Source organism: Schistocerca gregaria, chromosome 3 (genome assembly GCF_023897955.1).
Source record: "Schistocerca gregaria isolate iqSchGreg1 chromosome 3, iqSchGreg1.2, whole genome shotgun sequence".
NCBI classification, from domain to species: Eukaryota; Metazoa; Arthropoda; class Insecta; order Orthoptera; family Acrididae; genus Schistocerca; species Schistocerca gregaria.
Genome location: NC_064922.1, coordinates 558,897,000 through 558,923,654, shown reverse-complemented (window position 1 = coordinate 558,923,654; position 26,655 = coordinate 558,897,000). Strand labels below are relative to the sequence as shown.

Sequence of the window (26,655 nt, the reverse complement as noted above, 5' to 3'; positions counted from 1 at the left end):
TCTTTCCTGATGAAGCAGCCGCCGGTTGCGAAAGCTCGAAATTCTGTGTGTGTGTTTGTGTGTTTCATTCATTGTGCCTATCTACCGGCGCTTTCCCGCTTGGTAAGTCTTGGAATCTTTGTTTTTAATAATAATAATAGCTACATGCAAAAAGGAAATGTAAATAAAATAAAAAAGCAATGTTATTTCAAACCTGAGTAAAGGGTATTATTTCTTAAGCATCTTGAAAAGCCCCATATATGAGCAGACAATTCTTAGTGCATATTATGCATGTTTTTATTCACATCTAAAAGATGAAATTCCTTTCTGGGATAACTTTCCTGAAGCACAGAGCACACTAATAATTCCAAAGAGTTCTAATAGAATCATTATAAGGAAGAGCATTAGAGATTAATGAAGATATTTGTTTAAAAAGTTACCAGATTACTTTTCATCAAGAAACATGAAATTAATTTAAAAAATATATGAAAAAAACTGATTTTTACAATAACTGCACAAGGCAGCAAGACAATCTTCATTTTATACTTAAAAACACTGACAGGTGTCTAGAAGGAACTTGTGGCAGCAGTGGCTGCTGATATTGACAGCTGCCACCAGTATAAACACAATGAACAAGTGTGCCTCTTGGGAAATTATTGTCTTTGTTGTACTGTCACACTATTGTTCTCATGTATCATGCTCTAGTGTAAAGCATACTCTGATTACACTCTGTGTATCTAAGGTAATAAATTGTTAAAGTGGCTTCAGTAATTGAATATCAAATTTTGACAAACCTATCACCTGGGGATAAAACTGTACACCAAACAATCTAATACTATAAAATTTGTCTGAAATATAAAAAGTTTCAGAAACAAATACATTACTACTCCATCTATTCAGTAAGACAATATTATGATAATATGTGATATTAGTATATGTTTAAATGTAAAACTGTAGCTTGCTGTATAACTGTATAAATGAATTTCTTTATACCTATGAAACAACATTTGTGCCTATGTATATCAATGCACTTATGTATAAGATATATAGTGTCATAAAGTCTGCTGTACTGCACAAGATTCAATAAACACATAATAAATATGGAAATACAGCTGTTCTATATACTAGCAAGTAACTTACTTTTGTTCTTTTGGTGCATGAGATTCAGATCAACCTGTTTTAATCCATGGAAGTTGTCAATACTTGTGTTGTTATCTGCTACACCAGGTATATTACCCAGTGCCAGAAAAGCTTCACCAGCAAAGTCATTTGATGTGAGAACATCGTGATCCATCACTGTGAAGAGTATCATGGCACCTTCATGTCGACATTGCTCCAGTGTCACTGAACTAGAATAAATTGCATATTGTAAGCATTTTGTAAAAAGTTATTAAAAATTATCTGAAGCTTGTTCAATATGTGAGAAATTAATAATTCCACACATCCAGTACCAAATTTCAATTAACTAGCATACGTTAACTAATCCCAATATCTGAATTGTTTCTTTTCATACTGAATTCTGAGTGACTAACATTTTTTTCTGTTCCAATTGCTGAACATTTGCCTTTCTTGTTCTTCCCATTTTCTAACCAAGGGACTGCCTGAAAGATTTATTTCTGTTTTTCACCAATGTCAACCACCTCTTTATTTTGTCCTATGACCATACCATTCATATTTGTTCTATATTTATACCCCTTTCATCTACAAAATTATAGGATTTTTGCATCCCTCCCAGTAAAAAGTCATAGTTAACCATGGAAATATACAAATTTCATTGTTCTGGTGCCAACACATATACTGTTTGTTACAATGATATCTGAACGGCTTTGAGGAAGGGGGATCTATGTAAACTAAGCCTCATTGTTTCTTATTTCTGGTACCAGATGCTGAGTGATCCTCTTGCACAGGGCTACATTACTCAAACAATTGGAGGATCAGTCACTATGGGTACTATATTGTGTTTGACACAGCTTGAGGAACAGCTAATAAATATTCCTACACAAATAGGAAAATGGTCAATTTATGTAATTTCAGTGCATTTTAATGGTGCCTTAACACCAGTAAATGGTAGCAGTTTTTTTTAATTTGTCCCCCAAAACATACTTTAAACAATTCTTTCAAAATTATTTGGAAACCAATATCTAGAGGCTGTCATGTCATGAAATACATGTGACTTTTACATCAGGAAGTATAATGCCTCATTCACACTATTCACAAACACATGATAGGAAGAACAGTTCTGTAGAAACAATAATAAATGTAATGTTCAAGAAGATGATGAAGTAGTTCTACATTTTGATATTCTTTTCCTCAAACATAAACAGATTAAAAGAAAACAGCAACAGTACAGTTGAACAAAGTGCCCAAGCTCAATAACATTAGAGAGCCCGGTTGGAGCAACGTCATCACAAATCTAAATAAAGTTCCCATTTACAATAGTCAAGCACAAGGATCAATAAAGGAAAAGAAACTGTAGAAAGATGAAAAACTGAAAAGTATAATAACAATACGGAAAGGAGATTGCTACTCACCACATAGATGAGACAAATTGCAGACAGGCACAATGAAAATTACCATTAAATTATTAAGCTTTTGGACAAAGTCCTTCCAAAATAGGAAAAACACAGTTACAGGCACAACTCACATGTGCATAGCCACTGTCTCTGGGCACTGGCACTCAATCAGGGCCCAGTGACAGTGACAATATGTGTGAGTTGTGCTTGTGTGAATGTGTGTGTATTTTCAAATTTCTATTAACAATGTAAATCCGGGATGGAATGTAACAGTATTATGAAAAGGGTAGCTGCTACTCACTATATAACAGAGATGCTTAGACACAGATAGGCACAACAAAAGAACTGTCAGAAAATGAGATTTTGGCCAACAAGGCCTTTATCAGAGATAGAACACACACACTTACAAAGATGCAACTCACACACATGTGACCACAGTCTCTAGCTGCTGAGGCCACAATGTGAGCAGCAGTGCATGATTGGAGATGCAACCAGGTGGTGGGGGTAAGGAGAAGGTTGGGGTGGGGATGGGGAGGGATAGCAGGGTAGGGGTGGGGGACAGTAAAGTGCTGCTTGCGGGATCATACAGGGATGAGGTGGAGAGGGGGTAGGACAGCTAGGTGCAGTAGGGAGGTTAGGCAGAAGGCAGGAGAGGGTTACTAGAAAAGGAGAGAGATAACAAGATTGTGCATATGCTGAAGGAACAGAGGACTGTGTAGTACTGGAATGGGAAAAGGAAATGGGCTAGAGGATAAGAACAAAGACCAACGAAGGTTGAGGCCACGAGGGTTACCGGAATGAAGAATATATTGCAGAAAGAGCTCCCTGTCTTTTTGTTGCCCTATCTGTGACTCAGCATGTCTGCTACAGGTTTTCAATTTTGGTATATAACTCTTTTGGTATATAACTCTTTTGTCTGAAAGCATAATATTTTAGAAGTCTGTTTTCACTGTGCCTGTCTGTGTCTCAATGCCTCCTCCACATGGAGAGAACCAATTTAACTTTTCCATATTGTTGTTATTCCACCCAGGACTTCCCACTGCTTGAAAACTGAAAAGTTTGTGTGATAGTCTGATTTAATTCCATTATTTGTACATTTACTTTCTATTTTCTGAAAAATAAATCCATGCATATAAAAGATGTAAAACTCACAATTCAAAACATTCATCAAAGAGTGGATTTAATGTTTTCTTCTGCACATTAGTTTGCTGTTCAGTGCAATGAGCAAAAACTTTCCGAGGAAGAAGTTCAATTATCACAAATGGATCACTGAAACCTGTGAAGAAAGCAAGCATTGGTACTTATTAACATGTCAGTAAAACACTATGTTTTACTTAGAAAAGAAGGAAGAAACAAAGGCTCAGGTTTAAAGTTGATCTTACAATGACATAACTAGAAATGAATTACGAGGTCTGATAATGAGATAGTTAATCACAAATTCAGTCTGGTAAAGAACGGGACGGGGAATTAGCCAAATACCTTTCAAAGAAACCACACAAATACCTTATGTGATAGGAAAACAGCATAGGGGTTTGGACCCTATCACTCCCAAATGATAAATTATTACAAATTACACAGACTTACAGAGTTGCTTTTTTCTCTCTCAATTTGGGAAAGAAAAAGACTCTTTATAGGACACACATGAAGACCGAAGTTTTTTTGTGGGGCCTGCAGCATATATTACGTCACAGTAGGAAATTATACAAAGAACTGGTAGACAGTAAGCTGTTTGATATTTTATTTTAGTATATAAGCTTTCTTCAGGTTTATTAACTTCATAAACACATGTCCTGATGTTGCAGGTGGACGTATGTCAACTTTGAGTAAACCATTATAGTTGTCTATAGTTGTTGATTATAATATTATTTTAAGCAATGTTTTAAAGTTATTCGATACTGTGGTGTTACACGTATATTATAACATGGTTTTTACTATCTGGCACTTGTAGAAATTCAGCTTTGACACCTAGCTGTTTACTCAAAGTTGACAGTTATTATATTATATGCATATTATTTGTATCTTATAATATGCATCTAACAGCAAATTATTGAACAACTTTAAAACATTGCTGAAAATAATATTACAACCAACAAATATAGACAGCAATAACAGTTTACTCAAAGTTGACATACGTTCATCTATAACATCAGGAAATGTACTGATAAAGGCAATAAAGCCAAAATAAGCTTACATACTAAAATAAAATATCAATCAGCATATTGTTTTTCACTTCTATACATATGGCTGTAAATCTCAGGGACCACTGATGAGAAATAAGAGTTATTGCATGTAAGGAATTGTAAGTGATGTGCTTTATTTGTCTTTATTCGTGCTGGTTGATAGTTCCAAGATAAACTGATAAATGGCAGCTCAATCTCCAATTGTAATTATTGCTAAAGCTGCCAATAGTAGTAACAAGTGAGTATTCATGACAGGAAAGTGCTTTTCATGGATTATTTGTATGAATCTAGGATGATGTGGATAACTACGACTCAGACAAGGATTCTGAAAATGTTCCTGAATGGAAATGCACCTCAGAATATGTTGCTAATCAGGTAAATGCGAATACTTATTTAAGCAAGTGGACAATGTTAAGTTGTATCCCTTGCCATAGTTTGTGTGAATTTACATGACAGGGTGTGTTAAAGGCCACTACTGCAGAAATTGTTAACGCAAATCTTAATATCAAAAAGTGAAACAATCTGGACTTTTAAATTTGTATTTTTGAGAGATTTTGCAGTAATGTTTCATTAATTCACCCTGCAAGTAAACAGTGGTAAGCCAATGCTAACCCATGTGAAGTGTATTTATTTCACAAATAAGCAAGATTAAGCACTCACTGACGAACTTTTAAGAATATAATTTTGGGAAGAATTTACCATTTTACAAATATCTTATTACTGTAGACATATTGTAAAACAAGGATTATCTGATTAAAAAGAATCATACTGCATGTACCTGAAATATCTTAGTTATGAAATTTTATTGAAACTGTACTTGCAGTATTTTCAAACAACCAACTTGTCCCTTACCATTTTTTACAGTCAATGTTAACAGATCACAAAAACTGTTAAAATCAATGTAATCTCATAATATTGGGAGTGTAGTGTTTTTTAAATGATTTATGTTTTGTTTATCATCTGTGATTGTGAACTACAAAATAAAAGAATTTTCTATTTAGGTTGTAATTTGTTAAGAGGTCAAAACACACATTATAAGCTACTCCTACAAATTATCTCATAATTTAGATTTAAAAATTGAAGATTCATGTTAGTTACATGACATGTAGCAGTGGTTACTATAGAAAGGCAAATATTCTTAAGAATGTAGATTCCTGTTAAGCTTTGATAAATATTGAGATGGTGATATAAATATTAAGTTTACAGCACTAGTCAATCATCAGCTATTTGATATAACTGAGAAAGTAAGAGTTTTTTCTTTTTTAATGTAAGTAATAGTGTTTCTGGTAATCTGACTATATTAAATTCAATCTATGTAAGCAAAAACATAAAATAGCAATTTAATTACATTTAATTATAAACACTATGTACAGATATAATGATTAAGAGCTGTTCCTCTTGTAAAGTTCACCCTTATCCCATTTAATATGGCCTCTGAAGATTATCTTCATAATGGGATCAATGGAACATGATGAATGAATACAATCAGAGAAAATAATATATATACTTTTATCAATTTCATTTATTTATTATCCATCTTTAACATTTCAACATAATCTACATTGCCATGTTGTGTAAAACACACACACTTATACCAATGCTTATATTCATCACGAAAAGTTATTGTAAAATACATACACTGTCCAGTCACATTAATATGACCACCTGTTGGAAGCCTGAGTAAACACCTTTTGTAGTTTGGACCACTGTGCAGGAAGAGAATCAGTTTGGTTCTGGAAGGCACTGACAGGAATGTGGAGGCATGGTGACTCTGGTGATGTGGCCAGCTGCACTAGATTTCTCAGTTGAGGATCAATGGCATGAACAGCCTGATCGAAATGGTACCACAGAATCTTGATTGGGTTTAAATCTGGTGTGTCTGATGGTCATGGGAGTATGGTAAACTTATCCTGGTACTCTTCTAACCACACACAAACACTGTGAGCTGTGTGTCCAGTGGAGGCAGGACTACATTGCTACCGTGAGTGAACACATTTGGGTGTTTGTGTGATTATGCCTATGTGAATGTGTGTACTCTTACTATAAAAAGAGCAAGAGCTTGAAAGCTAATGTTAACTGTTTTCTATTATAGGTTCCTATGCACCACACACCAGTTATCTATAGAAAAGTGGTTTTATGTATCTTCCCATCCAGTAATTGCTACCGTGAGTGAACACATTTGGGTGTTTGTGTGATTATGCCTATGTGAATGTGTGTACTCTTACTATAAAAAGAGCAAGAGCTTGAAAGCTAATGTTAACTGTTTTCTATTATAGGTTCCTATGCACCACACACCAGTTATGTATAGAAAAGTGGTTTTATGTATCTTCCCACCCAGTAATTTCCATTATTGTTAAGTATCCTTACAGCTTCTTTAGATGACTGTTTTGACCACTGGAAATTTCTGAAGCAATAGTATCATGACTGGAGACTGTGTCACCATGGGGTATGTCTTTCAGCATTGGAAACAGTCAAAAATCACTTGGACCCAGGTCAGGTGGGTAGGAGTGCAAGAAATCTCTTCAACATTGTTTTCATGAAGAAATTTCTGCATTGCATTCAGTTAATATGTTGTCCCCCCTCCCATGAACCATGGAGCTTGCCGTTGGTGGGGAGGCCTGTGCACCTCAGCAATACAGACAGCTGTACTGTAGGTGCAACCACAATGGAGGGGTATCTGTTGAGAGGCCAGACAGACATGTGTTTCCTGAAGAGGGGCAGCAGCCTTTTCAGTAGTTGCAGGGCAACAGTCTGGATGATTGACTGGTCTGGCCTTGTAACATTAACCAAAACAGCCTTGCTGTGCTCGTACAGCAAACAGCTGAAAGCAAGGGGAAACTACAACCGTAATTTTTTCCAAGGGCTTGCAGCTTTAGTGTATGATTAAATGGTGATAGCGCCCACTTGGGTAAAATATCCCAGAAGTAAAATAGCCGCCATTCAGATCTCTGGGTAGGGACTACTCAGCAGAACATTGTTATCAAGAGAAAGTGAACTGGCATTCTGCGGATCTGAATGTGAAAGTCAGATCACTTAATGGGACACGTAGGTTAGAAAATTTAAAAAGGAAAATGGGTAGATTAAAGTTATGTTTAGTGGGAATTAGTGAAGTTCGGTGGCAGGAGGTACAAGACTTATGGTCAGGTGAATACAGGGTTATAAATACAAAATCAAATAGGGATAATGCAGGAGTAGGTTTAATAGTGGATAAAAAAATAGGAGTGCGGGTAAGCTACTATGAACAGCATAGTGAATGCATCATTGTAGCCAAGATAGACATGAAGCTTACCCCTACACAGTAGTACAAGTATATATGCCAACTATCTCTGCAGATGATGAAGAGATTGAAGAAATGTATGATGAGATAAAAGAAATTATTAGGATAGTAAAGGGAGATGAAAATTTAATAGTCATGGGGGATTGTAATTTGATAGTAGGAAAATGAAAGAGAAGAAAAAGTAGTAGGTGAATACAGAATGGGGGTAAAGAATGAAAGAGGAAGCCACCTGGTAGAATTTTGCACAGAGCATAAATTAGTCATAGCCAACACATGGTTTGAGAATCATGAAAGAAGGTTTTATACATGTAAGAGGCCAGGAGACACTGGAAAGTTTCAGATAGATTATATAATGGTAAGGCAGAGATTTAGGAACCAGGATTTAAATTGTAAGACAATTACAGGGGAAATGTGGACTCTGACCACAATCTGTTGGTTATGAACTGTAGATTAAAATTGAAGAAACTGCAAAACAGCAGGAATTTAAGAAAATGTGACCTGGAAAAATGAAAGAACCAGAGGTTGTAGAGTGTTTCAGAGAGAGCATTAGGGAATGATTGACAAGAACAGTCAAAAGAAATACAGTAGGAGAAGAATGGGTAGCTTTGAGAGATGAAAGTAGGTAAAAAGGGTCAAGTAGGTAAAAAGATGAGGCCCCAGGAGTAGACAATATTCCACTAGAAATACTGATAGCCTTGGGAGAGCCAACCATGACAAAACTCTACCATCTGGTAAGCAAGATGTATGAGACAGGCAAAATACCCTCAGAGTTCAAGAAAAATATACTAAATCCAATCCCAAAGAAAGCAAGTGTTGACAGGTGTGAAAATTACTGAACTATCAGTTAATAAGTCATGGCTGCAAAATACTAAAGCAAACTCTTTACAGACAAATGGAAAGACTGGTAGAAGCCAACCTTTGGGAGATCAGTTTGGATTCCATAGAAATGTTGGAAGATGTGAGGCAATACTGACCCTACAACTTATCTTAGAAGATAGGTTAAGGAAAGGCAAACCTACGTTTCTGGCATTTGTAGATTTAGAGAAAGCTTTTGACAATGTTGACTGGAATACTCTCTTTCAAATGTTGAAGTTGGTAGGAGTCAAATACAGGGAGCGAAAGGCTATTTACAATTTGTACAGAAACCAGGTGGTGGTCATAAGAGTTAAGGGGCATGAAAGGGAAGCGGTGGTTGGGAAGGGAGTGGAACAGGATTGTAGTCTGTCCCCGATGTTATTCAATCTATATACTGAGCAAGCAGTAAAGTAAACAAAAGAAAAATCTTCAGTAGCAATTAAAATCCATGGAGAAGAAATGAAAACTTTGAGGTTTGCCAATGACACTGCAATTCTGTCAGAGACAGCAAAGGACCTGGAAGAGCAGTTGAGCAGGAGGAACAGTGTCTTGAAAGGAGGATATAAGATGACCATCAGTAAAAGCAAAACGATTATAATGGAATGTAGTCAAATTAAATCAGATGATGCTGAGGGAATTCAGTTAGGAAATGGGGCACATAAAGTAGTAAAGGAGTTTTGCTATTTGGGGAGCAAAATAACTCATGATGGTTGAAGTAGAGAAGATATAAAATGTAGACTGTCAATGGCAAGGAATGCGTTTCTGAAGAAGAGAAGTTTGTTAACATCGAGTACAGATTCAAATGTCAGGAAGTCTTTTATGAAAGTATTTGTATGGATTGTAGCCATTTATGGAAGTGAAACATGGACGATGGATAGTTTAGACAAGAAGAGAATAGAACCTTTTGAAATGTGGTGCTACAGAAGAACGTTGAAGATTAGATGGCTAGATCATGTAACTAATGAGGAGGTACTGAATAGAATTGGGGACAAGAGCAATTTGTGAACTTGACTATAAGAAGCGATTGGTTGGTAGTACATGTTCTAAGGCATCAAGGGATCGCCAATTTAGTATTGAAGGAGAGCGTGAAGGGGACAGTCTTAGCAGGAGACCAAGAAATAAATGTGCTAAGCAGATTCAGAAGGATGTTAGTTCCAGTAGTTATTCAGAGATGAAGAAGCTGGCACAGGATACAGTAGCATGGAGAGCTGTATCAAACCGGTCTCTGGACTGAAGACCGCAACAGCAGTAACAACAACAATATGCTGTCACCATAGTCCCCTTTGATAAGTCTCCGAAACAACTGTCTCCATTTGCATCAGCATGTTGTCTGACTGGTTGGGGCAAGGCTGAGATAGTTTCAGTTAACACAACAAAATGGAATGAGAGAATAACAAGAATAAGAAATGACAGACTTCTCCTCAAACGAAAAACAGGAAATCAAAACTATGCAGGATTATGGTAAATAAAGAAAATCACATATTTCAAGTTAAGTAGAGAAGGAAGTTCATATTAATTTCACTGTAAAGCAGACTGACAGTAATGTTCAGTAAGAAACTCCCGATCCTAGAAGTTTTCCTATGTTACAGTGTTTAACACCACCTGAATTTCCTGAACTGTTCGAAAACATCATCCCTTTTATTTAATTTTCATCAGGTGAAGGTAAAAAAGTCACTAAAAGCTAAATGTGAATCACATACCTAATTTTCATTGCATTTTCTTGTGTTGATGATGATGATGATGAGTCCCATACTCCGTTTACCGAGCGTAGGGGAGCGACGCGGGAGACCCGCGCCGCCATACTAGGCAAGGTCCTAGTGGAGGTGGTTTGCCATTGCCTTCCTCCGACCGTAATGGGGATGATTGATGATGATGATGAAGACGACACAAACACCCAGTCATCACGAGGCAGGTGAAAAATCCCTGACCCCGCCGGGAATCGAACCCGGGACCCCGTGCTCGGGAAGCGAGAACGCTACCGCGAGACCACGAGCTGCGGACTTTCTTGTGTTATGTCAGTTGATTTCCTTCCTACATAATTATTAGCATCAGTCAATGTTTGACCATTTTTGAGAACATTATACCAGTCATTGAATTGAATTGAATTGAATTTTATTTGATCCTGTAAGATTACATTGTGTAAAGTAAATTTACATATAATATAGGACACGTCAGAGTAGTAACATTCATTATCACTTATTTTTCTACCCCTTTAGCTTACATTTTTACATCCTTGGTAATGAATAACTATATACACAAATTTAGTGGCATAAGTATTCTGCAGCACAGTAAAACTCTTTATCAATGAGATAGTCTTTAAGTTTCTTTGGAAGGTCATTGTCAAGTACACTATCTTGCAAGTTTTTAGGCAGAATTCTTTGTAGTCTGATACCAGAGTACTGGGGTACTTTTTCTAGCATTGCCAATCGGTGGGGTATGCTGTGAACTTCATTCTTCCTTCTTGTATTGTGGGTATGCACACTAGCATTTGTAATCCAGTCCTCACTACCTTTTGTGATGTACATTATTGTTTTAGGATAACAGAGGGAAACATTCCATGTGGGAAAAATATATCTAAAAACAAAGATGATGTGATTTACCAAACGAAAGTGCTGGCAGGTTGATAGACATACAGACAAAATTCAAGCTTTCGCAACCAATGGTTGCTTCATCAGGAAAGAGGGAAGGAGAGGGAAAGACGAAAGGATGTGGGTGTACCACTGTGCCAAAATGTGCTGGCCATGCACCAAGGCATGTTTAGCCACAGGGTGATCCTCATTACAAACAAACACTGACTGCCTGTGTCCATTCATGTGAATGGACAGTTTGTTGTTGGTCATTCCCACATAGAAAGCTTCACAGTGTAGGCAGGTCAGGTGGTAAATCACGTGGGTGCTTTCACACGTTGCTCTGCCTTTGATCGTGTACACCTTCCGGGTTACAGGATTGGAGTAGGTGGTGGTGGGAGGGTGCATGGGACAGGTTTTACACTGGGGGTGGTTACAAGGGTAGGAGCCAGAGGGTAGGGAAGGTGGTTTGGGGATTTCATAGGGATGAACTAAGAGGTTACAAAGGTTAAGTGGACAGCGGAAAGACACTCTTGGTGGAGTGGGGAGGATTTCATGAAGGATGGATCTCATTTCAGGGCAGGATTTAAGGAAGTCATATCCCTGTTGGAGAGCCACATTCAGAGTCTGATCCAGTCCCAGAAAGTATCCTGTCACAAGTGGGGCACTTTTGGGGTTCTTGTGTGGGAGGTTCTGGGTTTGAGGGGATGAGGAAGTGGCTCTGGTTATTTGCCTCTGTACCAGGTTGGGAGGCTAGTTGCGGGATGCAAAAGCTGTTCTCAGGTTCTTGGTGTAAAGGTTCAGGGATTCCGGACTGGAGCAGATTCGTTTGCCACAAAGACCTAGGCTGTAGGGAAGGGACCGTTTGATGTGGAATGGGTGGTGGCTGTCACAATGGAGGTACTGTTGCTTGTTGGTAGGTTTGATGTGGACGGACATGTAAAGCTGGCCATTGGACAGATGGAGGTCAACGTCAAGGAAAGTGGCATGGGATTTGGAGTAGGACCAGGTAAATCTGATGGAACCAAAGGAGTAAAGGTTGGAGAGGAAATTCTGGAGTTCTTCTTCACTGTGAGTCCAGATCATGAAGATGTCATCAATAAATCTGTACCAAACTTTGGGTTGGCAGGCCTGGGTAACCAAGAAGGCTTCCTCTAAGCGACCCATGAATAGGTTGGCATCCTTGTACCCATGGCTGTTCCTTTTAATTGTTGTTATGTCTGGCCTTCGAAAGTGAAGAAGTTGTGGGTCAGGACGAAGCTGGCTAAGGTAATGATGAAACAGGTTTTAGGTAGGGTGGCAGGTGATCGGCGTGAAAGGAAGTGCTCCATTGCAGTGAGGTCCTGGACGCGTGGAATATTTGTGTTTAAGGAAGTGTCATCAATGGTTACAAGGATGGTTTCTGGGGGTACAGATTGGGTAAGGATTCCAGGCGTTCGTGAAAGTGGTTGGTGTCTTTGATGAAGGATGGGAGACTGTATGTAATGGCTCGAAGGTGTTGATCTATGTAGGCAGAGATACGTTCTGTGGGGGCTTGGTACCCAGCTAAAATGGGGCGGCTGGGATGATTGGGTTTGTGAATTTTAGGAAGAAGGTAGAAGTTAGGGGTGCCGGGTGTCGGTGGGGTCAGGAGGTTGATGGAGTCAGGTGAAAGGTTTTGTAGGGGGCCTAAGGTTCTGAGGATTCCTTGAAGCTCCACCTGGACATCAGGAATGGGATTACCTTGGCAAACTTTGTATGTAGTGTTGTCTGAAAGCTGACGCAGTCCCTCAGCCACATACTCTCGATGATCAAGTACCACGTTCGTGGAACCCTTGTCCGCCGGAATAATGACGATGGATCGGTCAGCCTTCAGATCACGGATAGCCTGGGCTTCAGCAGTGGTGATGTTGGGAGTAGGATTAAGGTTTTTTAAGAAGGATTGAGAGGCAAGGTTGCAAGTCAGAAATTCCTGGAAGGTTTTGATAGGGTGATTTTGAGGAAGAGAAGGTGGGTCCCACTGTGACAGAGGACGGAACTGTTCCAGGCAGGGTTCAATTTGGATAGTGTCTTGGGGAGTTGGATCATTAGGAGTAGGATGGATCATTCTTCTTCGTGGCAAAGTGATATTTCCAGCAGAGTGTATGAGTGTAGGACAATAAATCTTTGACGAGGGCTGTTTGGTTGAATCTGGGAGTGGGGCTGAAGGTGAGGCCTTTGGATAGGACAGAGGTTTCAGATTGGGGGAGATGTTTGGAGGATAGGTTAACTACTGAATTAGGGTGTTGTGGTTCCAGATTGTGTTGATTGGCATTTTGAGCTTTTGGGGGGAGTGGAGCTGGAAGTGGGAGATTGAGTAGATGGGAGAGACTGGGTCTGTGTACAATGAGAGGAGGTTGAGGTTTGCTGGAAAGGTTGTGAAGGGTGAGTGAGTTGCCTTTCCAAAGGTGGGAAACCACGAGATTGGATAGCTTTTTGAGGTGGAGGGTGGCATGCTGTTCTAATTTGCGGTTGGCCTGTAGGAGGATGCTCTGAACAGCCGGTGTGGATGTGGGAGAGGAAAGATTGAGGACTTTTATTAAGGATAGGAGTTGACAGGTGTGTTCATTGGCTGAGTTTATGTGTAGGTGAAGGATTAGGTGGGTGAGGGCAATAGATCATTCAGTTTGGAACTGGTATAGGGACTGATGGAAAGAAGGGTTACAGCCAGAGATGGGAACTTTAAGTGTGAGGCCTTTGGGGGTAATGCCAAATGTCAGACAAGCCTGAGAAAATAAAATATGGGAGCATAATCTGGCTAGGGCGACGGCTTGTTTGCGGATGAAATGTAAATAAAACTTAATGGGGTCGTGGGGGTGTTGTGAGGGTAACATGGTAGTAGAAGGTGGAAAGTGTAACTTGAGGCTGAAATGAAAATGAAAATAAAAATGGGGAGAGATAAAGGTGAACTAGAAAGCAACTGGAGATCTGGTGTGAAAAAAGAAAAGAGTGTTGGTTCATCAAAGACACCAACCACTTTCTAGAATGCCTGAAATCCTTACCCAATCTGTTACCCCCAGAAACCATCCTTGTAACCATTGATGCCACTTCCTTAAACACAAATATTCTGCACGTCCAGGGCCTCACTACGATGGAGCACTTCCTTACATGCCGATCACCTACCACCCTACCTAAAACGTCTTTCCTCATTACCTTAGCCAGCTTCATCCTGACCCACAACTTCTTCACTTTCGAAGGCCAGACATAACTACAATTAAAGGGAACAGCCATGGGTACAAGGATGCCAACCTATTCATGGGTCGCTTAGAGGAAGCCTTCTTGGTTACCCAGGCCTGTCAACCCAAAGTTTGGTACAGATTTATTGATGACATCTTCATGATCTGGACTCACAGTAAAGAAGAACTCCAGAATTTCCTCTCCAACCTCAACTCCTTTGGTTCCATCAGATTTACCTGGTCCTACTCCAAATCCCATGCCACTTTCCTTGACGTTGACCTCCATCTGTCCAATGGCCAGCTTTACATGTCCGTCCACATCAAACCTACCAACAAGCAACAGTACCTCCATTGTGACAGCCACCACCCATTCCACATCAAACGGTCCCTTCCCTACAGCCTAGGTCTTTGTGGCAAACGAATCTGCTCCAGTCCGGAATCCCTGAACCTTTACACCAAGAACCTGAGAACAGCTTTTGCATCCCGCAACTAGCCTCCCAACCTGGTACAGAGGCAAATAACCAGAGCCACTTCCTCATCCCCTCAAACCCAGAACCTCCCACACAAGAACCCCAAAAGTGCCCCACTTGTGACAGGATACTTTCTGGGACTGGATCAGACTCTGAATGTGGCTCTCCAGCAGGGATACGACTTCCTTAAATCCTGCCCTGAAATGAGATCCATCCTTCATGAAATCCTCCCCACTCTACCAAGAGTGTCTTTCTGCTGTCCACCTAACCTTCGTAACCTCTTAGTTCATCCCTATGAAATCCCTAAACCACCTCCCCTACCCTCTGGCTCCTACCCTTGTAACCACCCCCAGTGTAAAACCTGTCCCATGCACCCTCCCACCACCACCTACTCCAATCCTGTAACCCTGAAGGTGTACACGATTATCGGCAGAGCCACTTGTGAAAGCACCCACGTTATTTACCAACTGACCTGCCTACACTGTGAAGCTTTCTATGTGGGGATGACCAGCAACAAACTGTCCATTCACATGAATGGACACAGGCAGTCAGTGTTTGTTTGTAATGAGGATCACCCTGTGGCTAAACATGCCTTGGTGCACGGCCAGCACATCTTGGCACAGTGTTACACCACCAAGGTTATCTGGATACTTCCCACTAACACCAACTGGTCACAACTCCAGAAATGGGAACTTGCCCTTCAGTATATCCTCTTTTCTTGTTATCCATCAGGCCTCAACCTCCGCTAATTTCAAGTTGCCGCCACTTATACCTCACCTGTCTTTCAACATATTTTATTCTGTACTTCCACATCGACTGACATCTCTCCCCAAACTCTTTGCGTTTACAAATGTCTGTGTATGTGCGGATGGATATGTGTGTGTGTGTGTGTGTGTGTGTGTGTGTGTGTGTGTGTGTGTGTGAGTGTATACCCGTACTTTTTTCCCCTTAAGGTAAGTCTTTCCACTCTCGGGATTGGAATGACTCGTTACCCTCTCCCTTAAAACCCACATCCTTTCGTCTTTCCCTCTTCTTCCCCCTTTCCTGATGAAGAAACCACTGGTTGTGAAAGCTTGAATTTTGTGTGTATGTTTGCATTTGTTTGTGTGTGTATCAACCTGCCAGCACTTTCATTTGGTAAGTCACATCATCTTTGTTTTTAGATACATTATTGTTTTATATATATACAATGATGAAAAAGTTAAGATATCTAACATCTTGAAACAGTTTCTGCGCGTTTCAGAGGTCTTTCTTCTTAAAATGGTCCTAATTGCTTTTTTCTTGGTACTGTGAACACTCATTTTGTCTCTTGTTTGTTTGAGTTTACCCCCACAGTCACTTCATACTGTAAGTATGGTTTGAAAAGTCCATGATTCACTGTACTCAGAAGGTTCTTGTTTGAATACTGTGATAGCTGCATCATTAAGAATATGTCAGAGCTCAGTTTCTTACAGACATTATTAATATGTTTTTTCCATTTCAGTTCATTACCTACAAGAATACCTAAGAATCTAGCAGATTCTGTTTCTTCCAGCCTTGTTCCACCAACCTCTAAATCCATGTTTACAGCCTTCTCCTTGTTTATAAACACTGCATACATAGTCTTTTTTAGATTTATAACCAGTTCATTTTCCAACAGCTGTGACATTTGCAGATATGTCTGCTCTACTCTCAAGCTGTTCCATATTTTGATCACTATATAGTATTGTCATGTCATCAGCATACAATATTTTCTTTTCTTCCTCCTCAGCACCTATATCATTAACAAACACATTAAATAACAATGGCTCCATTACCGAAGCCTGAGGCACTCCATATTTGATGGGTTTGGTTTTTGATTGTTATGATTTTCCTAATGTTACATACTGCTTGCGGTTCCACAAGTATGATTTTATCCATTCACCTGGTTACCATCGAATGCCATAGTCACCAAATTTTTGTATCACCATTTCATGGTCAATGGTGTCAAATGCTTTAGAAAGATCCAGAAACATTGCAGAGACAACCTTTTTTTTTCATCTAAGGACTGTAAAATGTATTCTGTTTGAGTGGTAATTGCTGATTCTGCAGATTTACCCTTTCTGAAACCATGTTTTGAGGTATGAGAATGTTATGTTTGTCGAAATAATTTACTAGACTAGTATACATAAGCATCTGTAGGGTTTTCAAGAAACCTGATATAAGTGAAACTGGTCTGTAGTTGTTTGGGTTATCCTTTCCCCTTTCTTTTACACTGGCACCATCTTCCTTATCTTCAGTTTTTCTGAAAATATTCCATCTCTGAAAGAACAGTTTGCTATGTTCAGCAGTGATGTTATTATCTGCTCACTTACCAGCTTTATTACATGATATGATATTTCATCATCACCAGCTGATTTCTTGGACTTCAGTTTCTGTATAGTTTTCTGTAGTTCATCTTCCATGACTGGTCTTAAGAACGTCTTAAGAACATAGTATTGCATTATATTTTTGGCACCTTAATGCTCTTCTGTTTTTGACTATTTCTTTCCAATTTTAAGTTTTCTGCCACACTGATATAGTTATTATTCAGTATGTTTGCTATTTCCATACCATCTGTGACCAGCATGTGGTCTATTTTCATTGACTTAATACCTTCTTCTTTGTTTGGCCCATCTTTTTCCTTTCTTTCAGCATTAATTGAATTCCAAGCTGCCTTTCCCTTGTTTTTTGAGTTTGTTGTGGTGGTGTCAATTGCTCTTGCTTTTGCTTCTCTTATTGTTTTTCTGTTCTTCTCTTTTTAACATTTTATAGTTTTCAGCTTTGCCCATCTGTATCAGATTCTGCAGCTTCCTTTGCTGTTCTAGTATTTAAATGGTAATCCACTGTGTTTGATCTTGCAGCCGTTCTTGTCTCTTTACTTCGGGAAATGCTACATTAAAATGGTATTTAATTGTTGAAATAAATGCATCATATTTTTCATTTACAATCTGGGCCTGTAGGGTTTCATTCCAGGTTTCCTTACTTAACATTGTTCTAAAAATGTTAATATTTTGTTCACTGATGATCCTAATTTTTTTGGATGTTCGTTTTGGTTCTGATACTGTGTCATTACTTTTGGAAAGGATGATTAGTTGTCCATGGTGATCAGGTATTTCTGTGTGAACTACATGTGACTCATAGTTACACATATTAGTAATTACATTGTCAATAACTGTCTCACTTTGTAAGTCACTCTTGTTGGTGCAGTTATTGTTACTTTCATGTTATGACATATTAACAATTCTTCAAAATCCTGTCTTATTTTTGTGTCTTTTCCCATGTCAATGTTGAAGTCTCCACTTATAATAAGGTTTCTATTCATATTAATTCCCAATAAGCTAGCAATTTTTTTGAGAAAGATGCAAATATTGCCACATGGTGATCTGTACAAACAAAACACTTTTAAATCCTCTGTCACTATACCAGTAACTTCAAAGTCCTTTTTTCTAGCTATGGGCAATGTAGCACCTTCACTGTTTACATTATTTAGGTGAGTACCTGTTTTAATATATATACAAATGCCAGCAGCCTTATATTTAGATCTGCAGAAGTAACTAGCTAGTTTATAGTCTTTTATTGCAATATTACCTATTTTACTTTCAGTTAGTCCATGTTCACTGATGCATAAAATGTCTGGTCTTACTTCACTCAGGAGTACTTCTGCTTCTAATTTTTTTGTTACCAAAGTGTTGAATATTTTGATGAAGTACTTTTATGCAATTTTTCTTTTGTTGGTGTACATGTTGTTACATCTAGCACTTAGCAGATTCTTTAACATTTTATGTATTTCTGCATTAGTTTCCCAATTTTAAAACAGAACTTTATACAGAAATGCTGGTTCTTGGGGTGTGTCATCACAACAACAGTGCAAATTTGACTGAATGAATAACGTTTCACAGACAAAATTCAAATTTTTGGAATGCTTGGATACCACCTCATACATAAAATATCAAACAAAAGAAACAGATGAAAAATTTGAACTATATTCAGACAACTATAGATCCTCTGCTTACTAGGCAGAGAAACTGGGGAAACTAGCATACAGAGAAAACAATATTATTAGTGGAATGAAAAGAAAACAGAAATAAACATAGTATAAAACTAGCAGCATTACCATGTTTTCTACATGAGTATCTGACTGCAGCAGCGTATATACTGTAATGAAACTTACTGATAGGCCAAATATGTATATTGAATTATGCCTTTTGCCAGAAATTGTCTTCCAAATTGACTGATCAGAGAATACTTGATGACGCAGTAAATACCTTTCATCACTCAGTACTTCAATATACTTTCATAGAGCTGCTCCGGTACCCCTCAAGAGATCTTCTTTGAGAAGTACTCTTGAGAGAAACGATGTAGTAGAGATTGGGTTAGCTATGGCCAATATATTATTTACACAATGAATCCATTGTTCTAAAGAGAAGTGTATGACACTTCGAACTGCTCTTGCACAATACAATCAAATACCAGGCCAGAACTAAAATGCTGATGCTTGCTTTTGCAAGGAAATTTCTTACCTAGTGAGCTATGTGTAAGTACAACTGATGAACCAACTCTAAGATTCAATCTGTCAGTACCTCTTTCCATCTTTATAAACACAGAGCAATGTAATAGAAAGAGGTAGCTGTTGAGGAGAAATAATCATAGTTTGGTTGAGTGTTGAATTGTGTGTTCTGAGACAAGTCAGATCTGTCAGTGAGATACCTACAGAGTAACTTAACTAGTGGCAGGTAATTAAGTAGAAGGCTATTTGACCTGTATCTAGAAACTATAAACCATCAGATCTCTAGAAAACCATTATCAGACTGTTTAAGAAAAGATGAATGGATAATCTGAAAATTTCAGAATTATAAGTCTGACATCCCAGAATAATGACCAGTATGAAGAGCACACACACACACACACACACACACACACACACACACACACACACACACACACACACACACACAAAATTTAAAAAAAAGCTGGAAAAAGAATGCAGAAACAATTACTAACTTTGTGTTAAATCTGTAATTAACACTAAGAACATACTAGTGTGATGAAGAGCCAATAGCAGCAATAGGTGAAAGGTGGGGCAGGATTGAAAAAAAGACCATTAAGGATGCTGTAGAAGAAATAGTAGTGTGAGAAGAAACAGAAGAATCCAGGAATAGTTTAAGACAATTGTTTGTTAGCAACAGAGGAAAAGAATAGGGCAAGAATGAGATTGTTCAAAAATATAAGCTAGAAATAACATGGAAAAATACATATATTAAGGAGGACAGTTAATCAAATGTGCAAGAGAAAGAAAGGAGAGTGGACTAAGAAGAAATATGAAGAGGCGTAGGAGATAGAGGAGCAGCGAAATAAGAAAATTCTATCATGCTGTAGCCAAAATAAGAAGTAGATTAAGCTCAAAATAAAGGCAAACTCATACAAAGAAGGAAAAATGATAAGGGGCATATAGACAGAATACTTCAAAGACACATTAAATACCAGATTAGAATAGGGATAGACAGTCTCACAGGAAGAAAGAGGGGAGCTGGAAGTTGACAATGGAGGAAGGAGGTGAACAGAGAGATGGGAGAGGAGTAGATGGTTAGAGAGGAGTGGGGGAGGTAAAAATGAACTGAGAGAAGGGGAGCAAAAGAAAAACAGAGAAGGGAAGAGGAAGAGATGGACAAGGAGAAGGGGGACATGAAGGAGGCAGGTGAAATGTGGAAGGCCTACACAGCAAGTGGTTTCTCTTGATGTCCACAAGATGAAAAACAATGGAGCTCCTGGTGGAGATGGCATAATTCCTGAATTAGTAAAAAGTGATGGAACTCATGTAGTTAAGGGGCTGTACATGCTAATATCAGACATGTGGGAAAGTGAAACCATGCTGGGTAATTGGAAAACTGGATTAATAATCCACATATGAAAAGAATTAAAAGTGCAAGTGAAACTACATATTTATAACATCACTAAGCACCACTTATAAGATTTTCATAAGAACAGTACATGAAAGGGTACAAAAGTGTGCAGAAGGCATACTTTGGGGAATATCTGTGTAGTTTAGTTGTGCGGGTATGCTGATGATATTGCAGCTGTAGGAATTAATTCCAACACATTTAAAGAACCATGCCCAGCAATAGAAATAGAAGTCCCATAGTAAGTGAAATGGTAATGTCACATTCTGATGTCAGAAGAACCCCTAAAGATCTAAATATAAATGGGAAATGTTTAAAGGAGTACCCTTTTTAGCACCTGGAAGCATTAATATCAAATTCTAACAGCACTGGATAAGCTATATGGGAAAGAATGCAAGCACAGAACACAGCTTGCTTTGTAATTTTTCAGAAACAATCTTGCTACAAGAGGAATGAAACTCTTAGTATATTACTCCTTAGTTGGCCCAGTTGTCACATATGGCTCAAAGGTATGGACGTTGACAAAAAGTGACAAAAATGCTTTAAGAACCTTTGAGCAAAAAATGCTATGCAAAGTTTGTTGCCCAATAATGGAGGAAGAAGTCCAGAGGATCTGATATGACACTGAGCTACAAGAATTAATACGAGGAAGAGAAATACTAAATTTCTCAAATTACAACAAATACAATGGCTAGGACACTTGCAGAGAGTGTCAGAGGATTGAATAAAAATAAAAATTATGAAAGGTGTTATCCATTCTATTAGAAGGAAAGGGAGACCTAGAAGATTACAGAGTACCTGATGGCTCAACACAAAAGTTTTGTCTCAAGTACATACAGTGTTGGGATCAGTGGACAAAGTTCAAAACCATCGTACAATATGCATTAGATGAGTATGTGCCAAGCAAGATCGTAAGAGATGGAAAACAGCCACCGTGGTACCACAACTGAGTTAGAAAACTGCTGCGGAAGCAAAGGGAACTTCACAGCAAACATAAACATAGCCAAAGCCTTGCAGACAAACAAAAATTATGCGAAGCGAAATGTAATGTTTGGAGGGCTATGCGAGAGGCATTCATTGAATTCGAAAGTAAAGTTATATGTACTGACTTGGCAGAAAATCCTAAGAAATTTTGGTCTTATGTAAAAGTGGTAGGTGGATCAAAACAAAATGTCCAGACACTCTGTGACCAAAATGGTACTGAAACAGAGGATGACAGACTAAAGGCCGAAATACTAAATGTATTTTTCCAAAGCTGTTTCAAAGAGGAAGACTGCACTGTAGTTCCTTCTCTAGATTGTTGCACAGATGACAAAATGGTAGATATCGAAATAGATGACAGAGGGATAGAGAAACAATTAAATTCACTCAAAAGAGGAAAGGCCGCTGGACCTGATGGGATACCAGTTCGATTTTACACAGAGTATGCGAAGGAACTTGCCCCCCATCTTGCAGCGGTGTACCGTAGGTCTCTAGAAGAGCGTAGCATTCCAAAGGATTGCAAAAGGGCACAAGTCATCCCCATTTTCAATAAGGGACGTCGAACAGCTGTGCAGAACTATAGACCTATATCTCTAACGTCGATCAGTTGTAGAATTTTGGAACACATATTATGTTCGAGTATAATGACTTTTCTGGAGACTAGAAATTTACTCTGTAGGAATCAGCATGGGTTTCAAAAAAGATGGCCATGTGAAGCCCAGCTCGCGCTATTCGTCCATGACACTCAGAGGGCCGCAGACACGGGTTCCCAGGTAGATGCCGTGTTTCTTGACTTCCGCAAGGCATTCGATACAGTTTCCCACAGTTGTCTAATGAACGAAGTAAGAGCATATGGACTATCAGACCAATTGTGTGATTGGATTGGAGAGTTCCTAGATAACAGAACGCAGCATGTCATTCTCAATAGAGAGAAGTCTTCCGAAGTAAGAGTGATTTCAGGTGTGCCGCCAGGGGAGTGTCATAGGACCGTTGCTATTCACAATATACATAAGTGACCTTGTGGATGACATCGGAAGTTCACTGAGGCTTTTTGCAAATGATGCTGTGGTGTATCGAGAGGTTGTAACAATGGAAAATTGTACTGAAATGCAGGAGGATCTGCAGCAAATTGATACATGGTGCAGGGAATGGCAACTGAATCTCAATGTAGACAAGTGTAATGTGCTGCGAATACATAGAAAGATAGATCCCTTATCATTTAGCTACAAAATAGAAGGTCAACAACTGAAAGCAGTTAATTCCATAAATTATCTGGAAGTACACATTGGGTGTGATTTAAAATGAAATGAACATATAAAGTTGATCATCGGTAAAGCAGATGCCAGACTGAGATTCATTGGAAGAATCCTAAGGAAATGCAATTCGAAAACAAAGGAAGTAGGTTACAGTACGCTTGTTCGCCCACCACTTGAATACTGCTTAGCAGTGTGGGATCCGTACCAGATAGGGTTGATAGAAGAGATAGAGAAGATCCAACGGAGAGCAGCGTGCTTTGTTACAGGACCATTTAGTAATTGTGAGAGCGTTACGGAGATGATAGATAAACTCCAGTGGAGGACTCTGCAGGAGAGACACTCAGTAGCTCGGTGTGGGCTTTTGTTGAAGTTTCAAGAACATACCTTCACTGAAGAGTCAAGCAGTATATTGCTCCCTCCTACGTATATCTAGCGAAGAGACCATGAGGATAAAATCAGAGAGATTTGAGCCCACACAGAAGCATACCGACAATCCTTCTTTCCATGAACAATACGAGACTGGAATAGAAGGGAGAACCGATAGAGATGCTCAAGGTACCCTCTGCCACACATCGTCAGGTGGCTTGCGGAGAATGAATGTAGATGTAGATGCAGAAAGGGACTGATGAGGTAACTGAGGTTCTCACCAGTTAGAGGAATCCAGGGGTGGAAAAGAGCTGCAAAAAACCAAGAAGGGTTGAGGAAAATAGTTGAAGAAGCCGAAGCTCACCAAGAGTTGTAGCACTAAATAAGAAGAAGAAAATATGTATATTCTGCATAAAATAAAAAAAGCAGGTATGTATGTATGTTCCACATCTCTTCCTAAGCCACTGGATTGATTTCAATCAAATTTGGTACACACATAATTTATGGTCAGGAAAGAAGTACTGTGGGGGTAAGAACCACTACCCATTGGGGTGGGAGTGAGTTCAAAAACAGGGTGAGATAGGAGATGAACAGAGTGATAGGAGAGGGGAGGGGAGATGAGCAAAGAGGGATGAGGGAGGAGAAGAAGAACTGACAGAAGGGGAAGAGAAGAAAGACAGAGAGTGGGAGTGGAAGAGATGGGCAAGAAGAAGGGGGATAAGGGGGAGGTGTAGGAGGCAGGTGAAAGTTGGAGGGGGTGTAGTGGGCAGTTGGGAAAGGAAGAGGGTGTGAGGAGGCAGGTGGAAGAGGGAGTGAATGTGAGGTGGAAAGGGAAAGGATGTGACGAGGCAGCTGGACGTGAGTGGTGGAGTGGGTAGGCAGGGGGAAGAGGCACAGGTTGTGAAGAGGCAGCTGCAAGGGAAGAAGGTTATGAGGAGGTAGCTGGAAGAGAAACAGGGTTTGAGAAGGCAGGCTAATGAGGGCCAGGGTATAAGGAGGCGAATGGAAGAGGGACAGGGTAGGAAGAAACAGGTGGAAGAGGAGAGAGAGAGAAACAGAAAGGGAAAGTTAGATTATGGAAGAGACTAGTCATATATGTGTGAAATATATTGACATAGATGTATGTGGGCAAAGCTGTAGGTAAAAAGCTAGTACATTATAACATTCAATCTATGTCTGTATGTATGAATGTATGTACCTATTTCTGATGGCCTTGTTGGTCAAAAGCTTACTTTGTGACAGCCTTTTTGTTGTGTTTATCTGCAACTCAGCATCTCCACTATATGGTGAGCAGCAACTATCTTTTTCATAATACTGTCATATTTTTCCTGGATTTTCTATTGTTTGATGTGTACCTATTTATGTATGATCCACATCTCTTCCTAAGTCATTGGATCAATTTCAACTAAACTTTGTACACATATCACTTACTATCTGGAAAGAAGCACTCTGATAGTAATATCACTTACTATCCGGAAAGAAGCACACCAACTGTAAGAATAATTTACCTTGCATAAGCGTGAGGATGATGGTAAAAAGTTGTGATATTAGAAACATTTGGATCAATTTCAACCAAATATTATATGTACATGACTCATTATTTGTAATATTTGTATAAAAATACTTTCAGGGTAATATACTGACACCACAATATGAGATTGGGGAGGGGCGAGAAGTCGTGAAATGTAAAAATATTTGATAACAACTGACATTAGTATCAACTGCACACTTTTTGGTGTCAATAGGCTCATTTGTTACAGTTCCAGTAATGTTTCACCCATAGGAGTCGAGGGGGGATTGGGTGCAAAGACAGAGGCACATCAACATACCTTTGCAACACATGTACTAATTTCTACCAAACTTGGCACAAGTATCACTTGCCATCTGGAAATAATTACTGTGACTGTAAGACAACCCTAACAGCCCTGCAGCCGAGGATGAGGGTGAAAAGGGGTGATACAAAATTATAACTCATGAACACCTGCAGAAATTTCGATCAAAGTTGAGTTCATACATGACTCATTATTTGCAAATGCTAACAGCTGCAAGGCTCAGTGTGGTGCAAACATGTGAAGAAGGCAGGCGACCATGCCGTGGAGATGCACTTTTGCTCCATACAGCCAACTGAGTGAGTCTGAAAGGGATAAATTATGGTCTTCTGAGTGGCAGGATGGTTCTTACAGAGAATTGCCACAAAAGTTGGACGTGCTGCATCATTCATGCATCAATGCTGGTGTCAATAATCATGTGAACATTCTCACACCCATAGATGAGGTTCTGGATGTCCATGCAGCACAAACACCTACCAGGATTGTTATATTGTAAGTGGCAGATCATATAAGTACCACAGCACCAATAACAGGGCTTGTGAGCCCAGGCATGTCAACATGAATCTTTGCAAATTGTTTATTAGCAGTGGGACTACAGGCATGCACACCTCTAACCCATCTTCCACTAACCCCACAGCATCAACATGCAAGGCTCAACTGTTGCTGTTAGTTGATCACTTGGAAGATGGAATGGCGCGCCATGGTCTTTAGCAATGAAAGCAGATTCTGCCTGCAGGCAAGTGATAGTCATTTGTGTGTGGGATGTAGACCTGATGAGTGCTGTGTAGTTGAGTGCATTCTTCCAAAACATATCAGCCCCATCCCAAGCCTTATGGTCTGGGATATGATAAGCTATAACTCTGATTCACCTTTGGTGCTTCTGGAGGGGACTCTAACCAGTGCTTGGCATGTGCAGAATGTTGTTAGATCTGTTCTTTCGCCATTCTTGTGAAAGGAAGCTGATGTGTTGTTCCATCAGGATAATGTTCAGCCACATATTGCCTGTGAAACTCAACATGTTCTGCAAGATGTGCAGTAATTTCCTTCACCAGCACAATTTCAGAACTTGTCCCCATTAAAGCACATGTGAGATATGATGAGACGAGAAGTGACTGTGTGGGTTATCAACCAACAACTCTTGCAGTACAATGTGAACAGGCCAAACTGGTGTGGCATAATGTATCCCAGGACAGTATTCGTCATCTATACGATTGACTGGATGCCAGATTCAGCACCTGTATTGCTGACCATTGGGGATTTGTTGAGTTGATGTTAGTCAAGAATGCCATGG

At 39.3% G+C, this 26,655-nt stretch overlaps 1 protein-coding gene across 1 annotated transcript in view; it reads right to left on the bottom strand.

The window, feature by feature from the left end:
• Nucleotides 1–26,655, bottom strand: part of LOC126353909 (BAI1-associated protein 3) — a 1,859,046-nt gene that overhangs the window by 29,614 nt on the left and 1,802,777 nt on the right. The window contains exons 29-30 of the mRNA XM_050003139.1: nt 3,645–3,768; nt 1,120–1,328 (exon numbers count right to left, since the gene is read on the bottom strand). Of these exons, the coding sequence (XP_049859096.1) occupies nt 1,120–1,328; nt 3,645–3,768 (333 nt within the window). The remainder of the gene's footprint in view (nt 1–1,119; nt 1,329–3,644; nt 3,769–26,655) is intronic.